This window comes from Oreochromis aureus, linkage group 15 (assembly GCF_013358895.1).
Source record: "Oreochromis aureus strain Israel breed Guangdong linkage group 15, ZZ_aureus, whole genome shotgun sequence".
In the NCBI taxonomy this organism is placed as follows: Eukaryota; Metazoa; Chordata; class Actinopteri; order Cichliformes; family Cichlidae; genus Oreochromis; species Oreochromis aureus.
The window spans coordinates 21,362,757-21,380,488 of NC_052956.1; the positions used below are offsets into that span (position 1 = coordinate 21,362,757).

The 17,732-nt window shown below is 38.4% G+C and overlaps 2 protein-coding genes across 2 annotated transcripts; both read left to right on the forward strand.

Moving 5' to 3' along the window:
* The first annotated feature begins 208 nt into the window (after positions 1–208).
* LOC120433255 lies at positions 209–2,900 on the forward strand. The gene is made up of 8 exons (XM_039599244.1): positions 209–478; positions 720–1,055; positions 1,472–1,555; positions 1,663–1,749; positions 1,823–1,851; positions 2,354–2,410; positions 2,576–2,644; positions 2,750–2,900. Exons 1-8 carry the CDS (start codon positions 418–420, stop codon positions 2,879–2,881), a joined length of 855 nt encoding a protein of 284 aa, XP_039455178.1. The 5' UTR covers positions 209–417; the 3' UTR covers positions 2,882–2,900.
* A 3,895-nt stretch (positions 2,901–6,795) lies between these two features.
* Positions 6,796–10,697, forward strand: LOC120433218 (location of vulva defective 1-like). The gene is made up of 7 exons (XM_039599110.1): positions 6,796–6,941; positions 8,398–8,636; positions 9,027–9,146; positions 9,612–9,794; positions 10,049–10,077; positions 10,321–10,452; positions 10,558–10,697. The coding sequence occupies exons 1-7, from the start codon at positions 6,796–6,798 to the stop codon at positions 10,669–10,671; spliced, it is 963 nt and encodes a 320-aa protein (XP_039455044.1). The 3' UTR covers positions 10,672–10,697.
* Positions 10,698–17,732: the final 7,035 nt, after the last annotated feature.

Sequence of the window (17,732 nt, forward strand, 5' to 3'; positions counted from 1 at the left end):
GAAAAACATCACCATAAACTTATTTTCTAGTAATAAACCAAATGTACATAAGAGCTGCATTAATGTAAACACTTACCTCATCTAACATTCTTCACACATTTAACTTCCTCTTTTCTATTATTGATAAAGATATTTTCCACTGTTAAACAGTCCTTTAAAGGGAAAACAGGGGAGTTTGCAAAATAGATTAAATATAAAAGTTATTAAATGTTAAAATTTTATATCTACATTGAGACAGAGGGGCAGATAGAGATGTCTAAAAGCTGAATGAACTGAATTAATTCAGTAAGAGGAGAGTAAAGGAGTGATGTCACTATGAGGAAGTGAGCAGGAAGTTGATGCTGTATTCATCTCTGAGACTGTCTCATTTGTGAACGTGAGAGCAAGAACAGAGACTGAGAGAGACAGAGAAGCACGATGGCTGCATTCACATGGATTCAAATGTCTTCATTACTGATACTGATGCTTCAGTTTAAAGGTAAGTGTACATAGAAACACATTCAATTAATAAACTGCATTATTATCACAGGTGTTACTTCTTTATTCTTCCTTTAACTGAGACAGTCATGATTAACTTTTTGACTTTAGCTGACTCTTTTAAACTAAAGTTGAAACTTAAACTTGTGTTGTATTTAAAATAAACTTCACATTATAAACATAACACTCATATTCATAACATATTTGATGTTTCACATTTCTCTCTCTCTTTTTCTCAACAGGAACAACTGAGCAACATCAAACTGTTCAAACTGTCACAGCTGAACGTGGACATGATGTTACTCTGTCTTGTAAAAATGTGATACAAGGTCAGTATAACTGTATCAGTACTACCTGGCTCTTCAGTGATTCAAGCAGCACAGTATCAATCTTTGAACTTGGGCAGAATAAAGAAGCCAAAGCTAAATCAGACAGACTGAGTGTTTCTGCAGACTGTTCTCTGGTTATAAAGAAGGTCACAGATCAGGATGTTGGTCGTTACACCTGCAGACAGTTCAAAACAGCAACAGGATCACAAGAAGGTCCAGACTTTACGATTCATCTGTCTGTTAGTAACAGTGAGTATTTACATCTTAATGTTTTCAGCTCAAACTGTCCTGTTAGAACAACAAACTGAAACACCACAATAATTATGATCACAGTGATGAAGTTCATTTTTCTATTGTTGCTTTTCTCTTACAATATCTCCATCTTCACCAGTGTATGTACATGAGAACAATGATAAAGCATCTTGAACAGCTCTGTGTTGACATATGAACACTGTAGACTCACAGTTGAGTGTCTGTATGAAGATAAAGAGAACATATCCTCAGACATGAGACATCATCAAAAATGAGACTTGTTAGACTGTTAAACATCTCACCACTGTTTCCTCTCTGTTGTTGTTCACTTACTTTCAAGTCTTTTCTTACTGTTGGTGTCTTTAATGTTGTTATTGCATTTTTTGAATATGTGAAAACAACAATCAAATCAGCACAATCAACAATTAATCCAACAAAAGAGGAATTAAAGACATCAGCAGGGACACTGACAACAGCATCAAATATTCCATCTGGAGGTAGAGACTGAATCTCTCTTTTTTCGAAGTCTGGATGTCAGACTGAGACTTGACTATGTGTGGAGAAATTCAGTATCATGTTTAACATGTTTTAATAATCTCTCCAGTTCATTCTAGGTTTATCATCGTTGCTGTGATTTTAGTAACACTGTTAATCATTGTTGTGCTGATCATCAGATGGAAGAAAACTAAAGGTGAAAACAATCACAGATTAAAGTTTATGATAAGTTGACTCATAAGTAAACTCATCTTTTTTTCTCTTTTCAGAAAAAAAAACACAATGTGGCAACAACACGGTGAGTTCAAATTCAGCCATGTCATTTATATCATCATCTATTAACTCTATAGTTTCATATCAGACTGAGCCTATAATTGGAGATGAAATATCGGAATTTCAGGAGCGGGACCACGTCTCCAAACACGCTCCTTCCGGTTCTCATGTATATAGGTTCCCTCAGTTCTACAGGCCGCTCGTTCTCATTTTCGTGCCCCACCCTCCTTCCCTTTTCAATTCTTTAACTTCTTTACTTCTGTTTCGAACATTGGGATCTGCCAGGCCTGGGAGCCACCGCCAGTCCCCTTCGAGGACTTCCCAAACCACTAAAACACTGTCAAACCTAAAATGAGCGCATGGGCCCAGCTAGTGAAATGATCTTTAGCGATAAGTTCAGTGACATAAAGGTTCAAAGGAAGAAACAAGGACTGGGAAATACGTTGAATTAATTGATTAAATATTCTTTAGATTAAATTTGTTGTTTACATTGAGCAGATTTTAAAAATAAAACTGTATTTTTTCAGGGACTGAGCTTAAACCCTGCAGATACTCAGTCTGGTCCAGGATCCAGTCAGGACACGGTGAGATCACACACTACTCCCAGTACAAAGTTAGTTTCAACAGAGAAGAGCAGAAACTATGATGTGATGAGGACCTGATGCTGAACTTACTTAAACAGATGTGAAACAGACTCATTATAAATCCACATATTACTGAGCAGTCATTGTGTTGTATTCACTGTGCAGGCTGATGCTGATGATGGTGTTTCCTACGTCTCCATCAGTTTCACCAAGAAGTCCAAGAATAAATCCAGGGTAAGAATTTGATATTCATACAGATGGTGTTACTAATAACTTCATGATTTTCAAAGCTCCTTTCAGGTTATGTCTTTAAGACGTTTTTGTATTATTTTCTTAAAGTCCCGTGGTGATCATGATGATGATGATGGTGACACTGTGACCTACAGCACTGTGAAAGCTTCTTCCTCACCTGCTGGAATTTCCCCTGATCCCAACAACCTCTACTCCACCATCAATTATCCAAAGAAATAGGATGTTTCTCATGCTAAGTTTTTTTTATCTATCTATCTATCTATCTATCTATCTATCTATCTATCTATCTATCTATCTATCTATCTATCTATCTATCTATCTATCTATCTATCTATCTATCTATCTATCTATCTATCTAGATAGATAGATAGATAGATAGATAGATAGATAGATAGATCAGCTCACTTATTAGTTTTGGTAACTCTGAGTCAAACAGAGTTACCAAAGGTGGTGGCTGTGGCTACAATGTAGCTTGCCATCACCAGTGTGTGAATGAGTGTCTGAATGGGTGGATGACTGGATGTGTAAAGCGCTTTGGGGTCCTTAGGGACTAGTAAAGCGCTATACAAATACAGCCATTTACCATTAAGTGTGATTATGTTTACTTGAGAATACAAAGACTGCAGGATTACTTTTTCATACCACTGCATGTGCTCATAGATTCAGTGGATTACTTTGAACAAGGTGAACATTATTACATTGAATATTATTACATTAATATTCACCTTAACGTTTCTTAAATCGATTTAGGTCATTTAAAATTTTTTTTTTTTTAAGTAGAATATAAAAACAAGTAAACAAAAACTAAACCAACACAAAACACAAAGTTACAAATAGTGTACTAGTGAAAATAACATGTCTGATTGCACATGCCTAGTTTGTGGGATTAATTTCAATGTTAACCAGAATCCTTAAATAGTAGTTACTGTTTCAGGGCTCTGGTGATGATTTCTTACTATGCCGTGCTGACCTGCTTTCCACCTTCATGGTACAGTAAGAAGAATCTGAGCTTTTAATGCATGCTAAACCTTTTGCTATAAATATACCAACACTGCAGCAGTGCTTTCAATGATATCCTGTGATTATATGAGTCAATACAGTGACATAAGTGTATGGGTAAAAGTACACTTTGGTCTATGCACAGACAAAGTATGTGATGGAACAGCATGGTTACCAGGTGACACAGCAAATGTTCAGACTCACATATGACAGTGTTAGATAAATGAAAATATTCTGCATGTTCATATAAATGAATTAATGAAACACTTCACTAAGATTAACATTAAAAACTATCACAGTAGTGATCTCCCTACAACTGTTTAATTCTGGAGCAATTTCCACTAAAAACAGAACTGTGTAAATGTTAGACTTTTCATTAGGCTGACATTTAGTAGTAAGTAGTAAGTGTGAAGTTTAAGTAAACTGTTTTCTTTTCCAGTTTCATTAGGAAATTTATGATTACTCACTGTTTGCACACCAAACTTTGTGGTAAATTCTTAAGGACAGTGAATTCAAGAAAAACAAAACAGCAAACAGACATTTGTCACCAGCTGTCTTCATGAGAAGTTCACAGAAAGAAGAAGTGCATGATATGTATGTGGTCAGCATTAGAGGTTAAACCTCCACAGCTCTGCATATCCTCACCAAACCACTTCCTTCACAAAAAAATACATACAAAAAAGAGACAGGAAAGAAAAGGTTCAATGGGACCACCAATACATTTTAATGGGTTTTGTTGGTTGTTTTTGTGCAATACTCTTTTCTGGCATCGTTGTATTATACTCGATTGTATATAGCATTTGTATTCTATTTTATTCTATTGTATGTAGTATTTTATTTTATTCTACTGTGTACACTTCTGCACAGTATCTTATTGATATCTTATTCCAGTGGGGTTTTTTTCTTCTAATTTTTCTTTGTAACTTTGCACTGTCCACTGCTGTAACAAAACAAATTTCCCACGCGTGGGACTAATAAAGGTTATCTTATCTTATCTTTTTCCTAAATGCTAGCACTGGTGACATGTGCTGCACATTCCCTATTTTATCTTTTATGATGGAAAATATCTGCTCTATCTCAGTTATTGAGCTGAGAGTGACATCAGTGACATCAGTGACAGTAACTGATGTTTTATTACATAGTATGTTTTTTTTTATTTTATTTTTGGGGGCCTGTCTGAGACCTCAGAGCACAGTATCAGGTAGCATGTAATGTTCTCTCCAGTTATCCTTCCTGTTCTTTCATCTTCAATTTTAAATATTTAATTAATGGTTTGAACAGTTTTGTTTGTACTGACCCTTTTCTAAATAATGCATGAATGGCTGTCCTTACATTTCAGCTCTTATATGATTGCAAATTATACTCAGACAGCATTAAAAACAAGATAAAATGATCTAATATATGTTGAGAATTGTGTGAAACCTCAACATAGTATATTCTCACGCTCATCAGTGTCTTAACCATCTATCTGTCAGAGGTTCATCTGGTCATCATGAAACCTCCAGAGCTCTGCTGCTGTTGTACCCACATTCTCACCAAAACACTTCCCCTTCACTTCTCAGAAAACAACAACAACAAAAAATAAAAGACTTTAGAGGTCAACGAGGAACCCAGTGACGGTCCTAGCCTGTTTGGCGCCCTGGGCGAACACTCCCTCTGGCGCGCACACACACACACACACACATATGAAGAGAGAGAGAGTATGCATAGTATGCAAACGGCTACTAAACAGACATCATAATTCGTCATACAATGAGAACAGGACAAATCAACAATTTACACTGACTAATTAATATTATATTATTGTATATGTTGTTTGGAGTTTAGTCTGTTACTGTTACTATTTTTACCATTTCTTCTTGGAGGAACTGTAACCCACATAGTTTCCTTAGAGATTAAGAAAGTATTCTGATTCTTAATGTTTTAGGATACATGACCTGCCATTATCCAATGACACATCTGCTTACCTGTATCTTTTGCTCGTTTCTCCTTGTAGGAGCCATAATTAAATGTATTGAATTTTAATGATCACTGGGTTTTCATTTGTTTGGTTGCTATGGTGATGTGTAACGGGAGTCACGTGGGTGGTAGCGGTGACATTAAGAGGGCGTTGTCAGTCTGTCTTTCACTGGTTTGATTTTGACAGAGCAGGGCTGGGTAGCCATAGTTTTTGTTGACCGCAACACAACGAGTTTCCCCTTGTTGCATTAGAGCCTGTGATGTTTTAAGAGTTTGAATCGCGAGCCGATCACATTACTCTGTAAACTTTTCAAGCACTTTAATAAACAAGCAAGCAATTCCACCTCTCGCATTATTGCGTAAAGTTGACAGCGCATCAGGCAAATAGGCAGGCTCAGTCCCGGCCTCTAGCGACTGTGGAAGTCGGCCTTGCGGGTCAGTTTATTGAGTCTTTGGCATCTGTGACCCGTCACCTGATGCCCCAGCATGCAACAGCATAGAGGATGGCACTGACCACAGCAGACTCATAGAACATTCAGAGCATTGTCCGAGAGATGTTGAAGGACCTCAGCTGCCTCAGAAAATAGGGACGACTCTGGTCTTTCCTGTAAAGTGCAATGGTGTTTTAACCTAGTCCAGTTTATTGTCTATGTGTATTCCAAGGTATTTATAGTCCTCCACAATGTCCACATCGACCCCCTGGATTGAAACAGGGGTCAAGGGTTACCTAGTCTTCCTAAAATCCACAATCAATTACTTGGTCTTTGCCACGTTAAGCTGCAGATGATTCTGCTCGCACCACATGACAAAGGAGTCAACCACAGCCCGGTACTCCGTCTCATCATCCCTGCTGATGCATCCAACCACCACAGAGTCATCAGAAAACTTCTGAAGATAACAGGTCTCTGTGCAGTTACTGAAGTCTGTGGTGTAGAGGGTGAAGAGGAAGGGGGAGAGGACAGTCCCTTGTGGTGCCCCTGTGTTGCTGATGACCTTGTCAGACACACAATGTGGAAGACGCACATATTGCGGTCTTTCTGTCAGGTAATCAACAATCCAGAGGCATCTATCTGCATCGCTGTTAGCTTATCACCCAGGAGGGTCGGCCTGATGGTGCTGAATCCACTGGAAAAGTCAAAAAACGTGACCCTCACAGTGCTCGCCGGCTGGTCCAGATGGGTGTAGACACAATTGAGCAAGTAATTGATGGCGTCCTCAGATCCAAGGCAGGGCTGGTAAGCAAACTGAAGGGGATCCTGATGTGGTCCAAATATGGGTCGGAGCTGGTCCAGGATGAGTCTTTCCAGAGTCTGTGTCATTTGTGAACGTGAGAGCAAGAACAGAGACAGAGACAGGCAGTCAGGATGTGCTTTTAACTTTTTGACTTTAGGTGATTCTTAGAAACTAAAGTTGAAATTTAAACTTGTGTTGTATTTAAAATAAACAAGCACGTTTAAGATTGATCAGCTGTTGTTAGAATTTATTTAATATTAATTTCTAGTATCAGCTGATGTTTGCTGGAGCCACAGCTGTAAAGCTGCTGGTCATGATATCGGTTTGGTTATCTGGTGAGAGGGACACATGAAGATGAAACCAGGAGATGTTCTTACTGAATCATCAGAGCTGAACAGGTGATGGAGAAACAGGTTTACCTTTTAGGTGACATGAATGAGTTGAAGGGAAGTTATGAACTGTTTCTGAGAGACAAATAACACCAGGATCATTTTCTACGTAGCTGACAGCTGGTAACTGTGCAGGGGCGGATCTAGCAAAGTGTTGCCAGGGGCCAGTTAGGGCATTAACAGGGAAAGGGGGCACAAAGAAACACCTCTCTTTCTTATTCTCATTTAAAATGTCTCGCTTTTAAAAATAATTATCTGAGTCTTACAACAAACGATTGATAGATTGATACATATATACATATATACCATCAGAACAGTGTACATCACTGTCACAACAGTGTTTGTTTTCATTCAAAGGCTTTATGATTTTTCCTATAATGGTGGGCGGTCTCTAGTCAAAATGCCGGGGACGATTTTTTGTCCCAGTCCAGCCCTGTATGCAGCTCATCTGCAGTCTGGTGTCACCTACATCTTCCTATTCAGAAGGCAGAATTTCCGCGTTTTGAGTACAATCGAAAGCACCACGACTGCAGTTTTTGTGTTGGATGTAAAAAGCAGGCTAGAATCATGGCGGCGGTCAACGACGGTCTAGCTGCTAAAAGTAGTAACTTTAAAATATAAATAAATTAAATATAATTAAAGATTAAGTATAAAAGTTATTAAATATTTAAAACGTTTCTAGTCATTTGATATTTACATTAAGAGAGAGGGGAGTTACAGATATGGATGCTTAAATGCTATGAACTGATGTCACTATGAGGAAGTGAGCAGGAAGTTGATGCTGTATTCATCTCTGAGACTGTCTCATTTGTGAACGTGAGAGCAAGAACAGAGACTGAGAGAGAGAGAGAAGCACGATGGCTGCATTCACATGGATTCAAATGTTTTCATTACTGATACTGATGCTTCAGTTTAAAGGTAAGTGTACATAGAAACACATTCAATTAATAAACTGCATTATTATCACAAGTGTTACTTCTTTATTTTTCCTTTAACTGAGACAGTCATGATTCACTTTGTGACTTGAGCTGACTCTTAAAAACTAAAGTTGAATCATAAACCTATGTGGTATTTAAAATAAATGTTACATTATAAACATAACACTCATATTCATAACATATTTGATGTTTCACATTTCTCTCTCTTTCTCAACAGGAACTCAACTACCACCTGGATCGTCAGTCATTCGTGGATTTCAGTAGCAATCTTTGACCTTGAACAGAATAAAGAAGTCAAACCTAAATCAGACAGACTGAGTCTTTCTGCAGACTGTTCTCTGGTTATAAAGAAGGTCACAGATCAGGATGTTGGTCTTTACACCTGCAGACAGTTCAAAACAGCAACAGGATCACATGAAGGTCCAGACTTTATGATTCATCTGTCTGTTATTAACAGTGAGTATTTACATCTTAATGTTTTCAGCTCAAACTGTCCTGTTAGAACAACAAACTGAAACACCACAATAATTATGATCACAGTGATGAAGTTCATTTTCTATTGTTGCTTTTCTCTTACAATATCTCCATCTTCACCAGTGTATGTACATGAGAACAATGATAAAGCATCTTGAACAGCTCTGTGTTGACATATGAACACTGTAGACTCACAGTTGAGTGGCTGTATGAAGATAAAGAGAACATATCCTCAGACATGAGACATCATCAAAAATGAGACTTGTTAGACTGTTAAACATCTCACCACTGTTTCCTCTCTGTTGTTGTTCACTTACTTTCAAGTCTTTTCTTACTGTTTGTGTCTTTAATGTTGTTATTGTATTTCTTTAGATGAAGATGTGAAAACAACAACAAAATCAACAATTAAACCAACATTAAAAATAACAAATATATGGACAACAAAAGAGGAAGTAAAGACATCGCTGACAACAACATCAAATCAACCAGACGGTAGTGACTGAATCGCTCTGTTTTTTTTAAAATCTGCATCGACTGTTTAGCTTCTATGAAAGATGAAATGAAATTTTATTACTAATATATTTTTGAACACATTTAGTTGATTATTAACATTTTCATTGCTGGTGTTTATTTAGAATATTTGATTTTGTATTTTTAAATAAATACTGCAGCCAGAAACTCCACAGTCCAAAAACACTTCAACCGTCATCTCTACATGTTAGAAAACCAACTGTATTTATTAGATTTGAAATCTTTGGCTTTTGTACTGAACAGAAATTTGAAGCCAAAATATTTTTATTATTTTCAGATTATCTGTATTTGTTGAGATGCATCATTGTGTCTGTGGGTTTAACAGCACTCTTAATATCTGCTGTTACAGTCAACATATGGACAAATACTAAAGGTGAGTCTTTTCTTACTCTCAGTGTCTTTAATGTTGTTATTGTATTTCTTTAGGTGAAGATGTGAAAACAACTAAATCAACAAAAGTGAAGTTCACCACAAAAACCTCATCGTCGACAACAAAATCCAGAACATCAACAATTAAACCAACCGTGAAAATAAACACATGGACAACAAGAGAGGAATTAAAGACATCAGCAGGGACACTGACAACAGCATCAAATATTCCATCAGGAGGTAGAGACTGAATTTCTCTTTTTTCGCAATCTGGATGTCAGACTGAGACTTGACTATGTGTGGAGAAATTCAGTATCATGTTTAACATGTTTAATAATCTCTCCAGGTCATTCAGGGTTTATCATCGTTCCTGTGGGTTTAGCAGCACTCTTAATAACTGTTGTGGTGATCATCAGATGGAAGAAAACTAAAGGTGAAAACAATCACAGATTAAAGTTTATGATAAGTAAACTCATCTTTTTTCCTCTTTTCAGAAAACAAAACACAATGTGGCAACAACACGGTGAGTTCAAATCTTCCAATAAGTTCTTATTCAGTCATTCATGTCATCATCTTTGAACTCTATAGTTTTATACCAGACTGAGTCTTTAAATGACCTTTAGTGATGAGTTCAGTGTATAAAAGATTCAAAGATTGAAAGGAAGGAAAATGATTTGCAAATAAGTTGAATCCGTCAATTAAATATTCTTTAGGACAAAGTTGTTGTTTACATTGAGCAGATTTTAAATATAAAACTATTTTTCAGGGACTGAGTTTAAACCCTGCAGACACTGAATGTGGTCCAGGAACCAATCAGGACACGATGTGGACTGATGCTGATGATGGTGTGTCATATGCCTCCATCAGCCTCACCAAGAAGACCAAGAATAAAGCCCGGGTAAGATTTTGACTTTTCTACGGATGATGTTGGCAGCAAGTTTGTGATTTTTAAATTCCATGTCAGGTTTTATCTTTAAGAACATCTTATAATGTTTCCATGCAGGCTGGTGGTGATGACGACACTGTGACTTACAGCACAGTGACAGCTGCCTCACCTGCTGGTGTTACCAATGATCCCAGCAACCTCTATTCCACCATCAGCAAACCAAAGAAATAGGATGTTACTCATAAAATGTTTCCTATTGTTTTCTGATGCTGCATCAATGTTTGGATGATAGAGTAACTTCATTTTGTTCTTTTTAAAGTAAATTTGTAATTTTGTATGATTTAATGTTGAGTGTAATCCAAAGGTATGTAGACCATGGATCAAGCAGCGGTGTGCATGAGTGTGAATTGAGTCAGAATTAGCTACTGCAGTAAGTCCCATGAAATGTTTTTTTAGTATATCATAAGAATTATTGGCTGAAGCACATTAATATATCTAAATATTCATCTTTTATTTGATGTCTTCACAAAAAACTTTAAGTGAACTACTTAACCTCAGTTAATACATCATTTAAATCCTTAGTTACTGAAGAAATCTTTAAAACATGTAACTGACAGTATATTTGTACTGAGGTAACAATCGTTATGCTTCAGGATTGGCCTGGAAATGAAGAAGACTTCGTTGTTACTGTCATCTAGTGACATTTACCTGTATATTAAGTGACACACTGCACAGTACCTTTTTTTTGTTTAATTTGGTGCATGACATTTTTAACAATACAAAAAGGAGCGGTGTATCTCACTGTATCTATGATGATATCAAACTTCCTGTTTGTGTTAGGATGCCTGGGTCATTGACCCAGGGCTTTTGAGTTTATTATATTATTTATCATTTCTAGTCTTTGGTTTCTTAGAGTTCCGTCTTATGGTTTATGTCTGTGTTCTATAGTTGCGGTCTCCCCTGTCGGCTGTATCCCCTTGTTAAGTTCGCGTCTCTGTGTTATGTTTCCTGTTTTACTTTGAAAGTCCGTGTTTCATGTTAGTGTATCTGGTTTTGCTTTCCTTGTCTCGTTAGTCCTGATTTGCCCCAGCTGTGTTTCCCTCCTGTTGCCCATTCCCTGATTGCTCCCTCTATGTATTTAAGCCCTGTGTTTCAGTTTGTCATTGTTGCGATCTGCCGTTCATTTTGCTGTGTGTTCCGTCTGCCTGTTTCATGTAAGTTTATTTTGTATTTTTGGGGTTTTGTTACTTTTTGCCATCCAGCATTAAAGCTGAGTTTTTGAAATACACTTTTGCCTCCGAGCATCTGCACTTTGGGTCCTCCTTACCACCACTCCTGCCTGCACACAGCCTTAACCTAACAGTTTGTGACATTCAAAAACATATTTGACAGAAAAACCACTCAATTTCAGCTTTCACACTTTAAAAACAAAAGAAATAAAGAATACAAGTGATGACAATGTGTGTGATTGTGCACGCTTAGTTTGAAAGCTTAGTGCGAATCAAAATCCTCAAGTTGTAGATGCTGTTCAAGGGCTCTGATGCTAACAGGCTAACTTTCTTCTTGTGCTGTGCTGACTGGCTTTCCAGCTTCTTGCTAAGTACAGTTTGAGCTTTTTTTAGTGAATGCTAAACACTTCCTCTTCATGTCTCAGAAAAAACGGCTTCAGAGGTGTAAAGCGGAACAATCAGGTCTCAGACCACTAACACATCTCATCTAACTGCTAACAGTGGTCACTGCTGCAGTGTCATCATTACACGAACATCACGACTCAAATTTTGGTGTGTGAAGAGTTTAAATCTTGACCTCTTTTCATGTATGCAGACAAACATCACCGTGAACACTGTTTTCTAATAATGAACCAAATGTACAGAAGAGCTGCATTAAAGTAAACACTTACCTCATTTAATATCTACATTAAGAGAGAGAGGGAGATGTGGCTGCTTAAACACTATGAACTGAATTCATTCAGTAAAAGGAGACAAGACGACTGATGTCACTATGAGGAAGTGAGCAGGAAGTTGATGCTGCATTCATCTCTGAGACTGTCTCATTTGTGAGACTGAGAGCAAGAGCATAACACTCTTATTCTTATATTTCTTCATATAGTAAACTTGATACAAGGTCAGCATAACTGTATCAGTGGTACCTGGATCTTCAGTGAATCAAACAGCTCAGTATCACTCTTTGAACTTACAGTCAGTAGCGGTTTTAGATACGGGTGACACGGGCGGTTGCCCGGGGCGGCATCACGGGCATCGGCAAAAAAAAAAAAAATGCTCGTACTCATGCTTCCCCGACGGCAGCCAGCGCATATTGGGAATGTCATAGGCACCAATCGGTTTTCTATCGCCCATTTGCTGGGAGTAAGGGCGCCCTCCGTTTGCGAGGTGCGCCTGCTGCTTGCGGCACAGGGAGGAGAGGGCGGGGGATTCTCTGGCTGGCTGGAGCAGCATCTAATAACCAACTCGCAAAATAAAACAAAATAAAAACAAAACAACAAACACGAAAACACCGGACATTATGATACAGACTTATAATTTGCACCGATGTTTTTTCGAAATTCTATACACGAAAACTGAGCGCGAGAGCCCTCGGTGCGCCTGCGCGCTGCTGAAGTCAAAGTAAACTTTATTGTCATCTCCGCTACATACAGTCCAGTATATAGAGAGACGAGACGGCGAGGCTCCAGTTACAGCAGTGCAAATAAACGAACAAATATAGTAGAGTAAGAAAATAAATATACACTTTAGGACTCGGGATAAAGGGATCAATAACAATTTAAAATTTATAATTTACAGTTTGATGATTTAAAGTCTCACACATAACCCGTCGAAAGGGAGGGGTCCGGCTGCTTCAAATAGAGCACATTTCATTCATAATGATGTAAATCCAAGCCCATTATGTATTCATGATTTGAATCCTGGGTTGTGTGAAATCCCAGAAATACACCCTAGACAAAGTTAATCTGTGAACTAAGGTGTAGGTCTGTTAGGTTATGTTGTGGTGATCCTCTGGTTGAGGGATGGGTGTTCATACTGGAGTGCAAAATTAAAACCAATGGAAGATGGACAAGAAAAGTTCAAAGCCATCAGGTGCTCAGTTTAGAAAAAGAGAAAAGAAGAGGAGAAGAAACGAACAAAAGATACAGGTAAGCAGATGTGTCATTGGATAATGGCAGGTCATCCTGAAACAATCAGAATACTTTATTAATCCCTAAGGAAATAATGTGGGTTACAGTTGCCCCAAGAAGAAATGGTAAAAATAGTAACAGTAACAGACTAAACTCCAAACAATACATTATGTTACAGATTTTAATATTAATTAGTCAGTGTCAGTTGTTGATTTGTCCTGTTCTCATTGTATGACGAATTATGATGGCTGTTTGGTAGCCGTTTGCATACTATGCATACTCTCTCTCTCTTCATATGTGTGTGTGGACAACAGTTTTATGTTAATGTACAATCCTTAACATGTTTTGTGTGTTTGTGTGTGTGTGTGTGTGTGTGTGTGTGTGTGGGGGGGGGGTGCCAGAGGGAGTGTTCATGGGGCGCCAAACAGGCTAGGACCGCCACTGCCTACAGTACAAAACAGCAACAGGACAACAAGAAGGTCCAGACTTTATGAACTATAAAAACATCTGAGAGACTTCTGCTTTTTTTTTTCTTCCAGAACTTTATTGAAAATTGTAAAGTGAACAGTCAGTCATTCCGAGTTCACTTTGTACAGTAGACATACAGGACAAATAAGAGGAACAATAAGCAACATAATGAAAATAAGAAACGGTGAATAAATAAAGATTTTAAAAGAATGACAGACTTTGGATGGGATGTGACAGACTTCATAATAGCTTTGTACTTTGTACAGAAAATTGTATCTGTGACAGCTTTGTTGAAAATTTCTGAGTGAATTTCAATCAGTGATAAACCTTTTTATTTAAAGTTCATTTAAGAGAGTTTAAGAAATTAAAAACAAATTAAATAATGGGGATAAGTTTTGAAAATTACATTTATGAATCTGGATCTTCCCCAGTAAGATATAAAGTTTGAAAATGGCACAAAAATGATTTTCTTTGGTTTCAAAATAAGTGATAATGTCCTTCCTTCAATTTTGACTTCAGTATATTGTTTTGCACAGTATATAATTTTCAAGTTCTCTTCTGAGACTCTTCTGCTTAGCTCTATCTGTCCATGAAGCCAGGTAACACACACCAATTACTTAAACTGCAGGAATGTCTTAAAGACATAAAGACCTGGATGGCCGCTAACTTTCTGCTTCTTAATTCAGATAAAACTGAGGTTATTGTACTCGGCCCTGAAAATCTTAGAAATATGGTATCTAGCCAGATTCTTACTCTGGGTGGCATTACCTTGGCCTCCAGTAATGCTGTGAGGAACCTTGGAGTCATTTTTGACCAGGACATGTCCTTCAACGCACATATTAAACAAATATGTAGGACTGCTTTCTTCCATTTGCGCAACATCTCTAAAATTAGAAATATCCTGTCTCAGAGTGATGCTGAAAAACTAGTTCATGCATTTATTACTTCCAGGCTGGACTACTGTAATTCACTATTATCAGGATGTCCTAAAAACTCACTGAAAAGCCTTCAGTTAATTCAAAATGCTGCAGCAAGAGTCCTGACAGGGACTAGAAAGAGAGACATATTTCTCCTGTTTTGGCTTCCTTCATTGGCTTCCTGTTAAATCCAGAATTGAATTCAAAATCCTGCTCCTCACATACAAGGTCTTAAATAATCAGGCCCCATCTTATCTTAATGACCTTGTAGTACCATGTCACCCTATTAGAGCACTTCGCTCTCGCTCTGCAGGCCTACTTGTTGTTCCTAGAGTATTTAAAAGTAGAATGGGAGGAGAGCCTTCAGTTTTCAGGCCCCTCTTCTGTGGAACCAGCTTCCAGTTTGGATTCGGAGACAGACACTATCTCTACTTTCAAGATTAGGCTTAAAACTTTCCTTTTGCTAAAGCATATAGTTAGGGCTGGACCAGGTGACCCTGAATCCTCCCTTAGTTATGCTGCAATAGACGTGAGGCTGCCGGGGATTCCCATGATGCATTGAGTTTTCCTTTCCAGTCACCTTTCTCACTCACTATGTGTTAATAGACCTCTCTGCATTGAATCATATCTGTTATCAACCTATGTCTCTCTTCCACAGCATGTCTTTATCCTGTCTTCCTTCTCTCACCCCAACCGGTCACAGCAGATGGCCCCGCCCTCCCTGAGCCTGGTTCTGCCGGAGGTTTCTTCCTGTTAAAGGGAGTTTTTCCTTCCCACTGTCACCAAAGTGATTTTTGGGTTTTTCTCTGCATCTATGAAGCGCCTTAAGGTGACTTTTGTTGTGATTTGGCGCTATATAAATAAAATTGAATTGAATTGAATTGAATTGCTTCTGTCAGACTCCACTGATCAACGGCATCATCAGCTCAGCACAGACATGAATCCACTGCTGTTTAAAACATTTAAGTTTTGATTTATTCTCATATTTAGAAGCCAAAACTTGTTTTCATGTGCAGTTTAATGTATTAAAACAATAATAACTTTATTTATAGAGCACTTTTCAAAAGCCAGTTCAAATAAAAGCTGCACACTAAAGATAATAGAGCTGGATGTCTCGAGACCACTGTTACGTGATCTTGGTCTCGTCTTGGTCTCGCTGTCTCGGTCTTGCTGTCTCAGATCAACATAGTGGTCGGGAGATTTGGAGTCAACAGTATCCATGACACACAACGTAACGTTCGATAATGTGTCATGCGCAAAAGCTTCAGCTCTAAGAGCCGTGCTTAGAGAGTGCTTTGTACCGAATCAGAAGAGTCGACACCCATTGAGCGAGAGCCGGCTCCTCACTTATTTTCCTTTCGCTGCTCAGCTCTCACACAGTGGCTCAGCTATGCTCCAATCGCTCCATATTGTGACCAATCACATGTGAGGATATAGGATAATATCATTATGTGAAAACAGAGAGGTGAGAGACGCGACAGTCAAGTGGAGCGTGCGTCTGTCCTCTCGGTAAGTGAGTGAGACAGTAGACAGCGGTGAGGAGGGCTGTGCGTGTGCATCGCAAATACACATAAATATGCCTGACAGCCGTAAACGAAGCAGCATCTGGCTGCAGTTTAAAGACTTTTTGCATCGGTCTCAGTCTTGTTCTCGTCTCGACTTTGTCTTGGTCTTGACTCGGTCTGTCTTGGTATTGTCTTAGTCTTGGTTTAGGCGGTCTTGACTAAAAGTCTAGAAGATAAGTGTACAAGTGTTAAAACATACAGAAACATAAACACACACATAATCAGTCATACTGACAGACATTCATTCCAGTATACACACATAGATGCATGTGTGGTTTGACACTATGGTCACAAATGAAGTGAAAGGATTAAAACAATAACAGAGTCAGCCAACCTGATTGACTGAGGAAGATTTCCACAGTGTGACCGCTACAACCTCAAAGCATCATTACCTCTTGTTTCAAAATCAGGGTGAGTTAGAGGACCGTGGTTCAATGATCGGAGAGGCCGACTGCATTGAAAAGGTGTTATAAGCTCTGCTATATAAGCGGGGCCTGTCATGTCCCTGCAGAGCATTTCATGTTAATAACAGAATTGTAAAGTGGATTCTGAATCTCTCCGAAAGCCAGTGAAGAGATGCAGGAATAAATAAATATATACAGTAAAATTTACATATTTTTCTTTCTTTCTTTTTTTTTTTTGTGTTCTTTGGCGTACACACTGAGATAAAGTCATGGTCTCTGTAGTTCATGTCCCCTGTTTTTCAGTTCAATACTGCCATCTACTGGTGTCGGAAAAAAGGTGGGACACATGAGAGAAGTGGGGGAATGAGAGGAAGTAACGAAGAACATATTCTTTTTTATGCTGGCCTCAGTCTGTGTTTCTAAGGCAGTTTATCCAACAAGCTAAACAATCAAGTATTTTCAGGAAGGCTCAGATGAGAGTAAACTCAACTCTACAGAGCTGAGTTTACAGCTTCTATCATGTCAATGATATCAATGGCGAAGATGGCGCCGCGTATAGCAGCCTCGGTACTGCGCTCTCTCGCACTTTTCTTGTTTTTGTTTATTTTCTGCACCTTTGGTCACTCAGACCACATCACTTTCTCCGGAGATCAACTGCTAAACATCAGGCAGTCGTCTCACTATAGTTCTTATCCATTTTTCACAAACCCAGAAAGTTTTTTTTGGAGATTTTAGTTGGAGGCGCAGAAGCTCTCTGTGGCTCCTGGAGGAGACGTAGACGGGGTACTCGCGCTGGTGCGCTGGT

Bases quoted from the DNA above. Each gene is read 5' to 3' on its own strand.
- LOC120433255 (XM_039599244.1), top strand. From the start codon at position 418: ATGGCTGCATTCACATGGATTCAAATGTCTTCATTACTGATACTGATG. The intron at 479-719 runs GTAAGTGTACAT...TTTTCTCAACAG, and splicing joins ACTGATGCTTCAGTTTAAAG to GAACAACTGAGCAACATCAA. The intron at 2,645-2,749 runs GTAAGAATTTGA...ATTTTCTTAAAG, and splicing joins AGTCCAAGAATAAATCCAGG to TCCCGTGGTGATCATGATGA.
- LOC120433218 (XM_039599110.1), top strand. From the start codon at position 6,796: ATGGGTGTAGACACAATTGAGCAAGTAATTGATGGCGTCCTCAGATCC. The intron at 9,795-10,048 runs GTAGAGACTGAA...TCCTCTTTTCAG, and splicing joins ATCAAATATTCCATCAGGAG to AAAACAAAACACAATGTGGC. The intron at 10,078-10,320 runs GTGAGTTCAAAT...ACTATTTTTCAG, and splicing joins CACAATGTGGCAACAACACG to GGACTGAGTTTAAACCCTGC.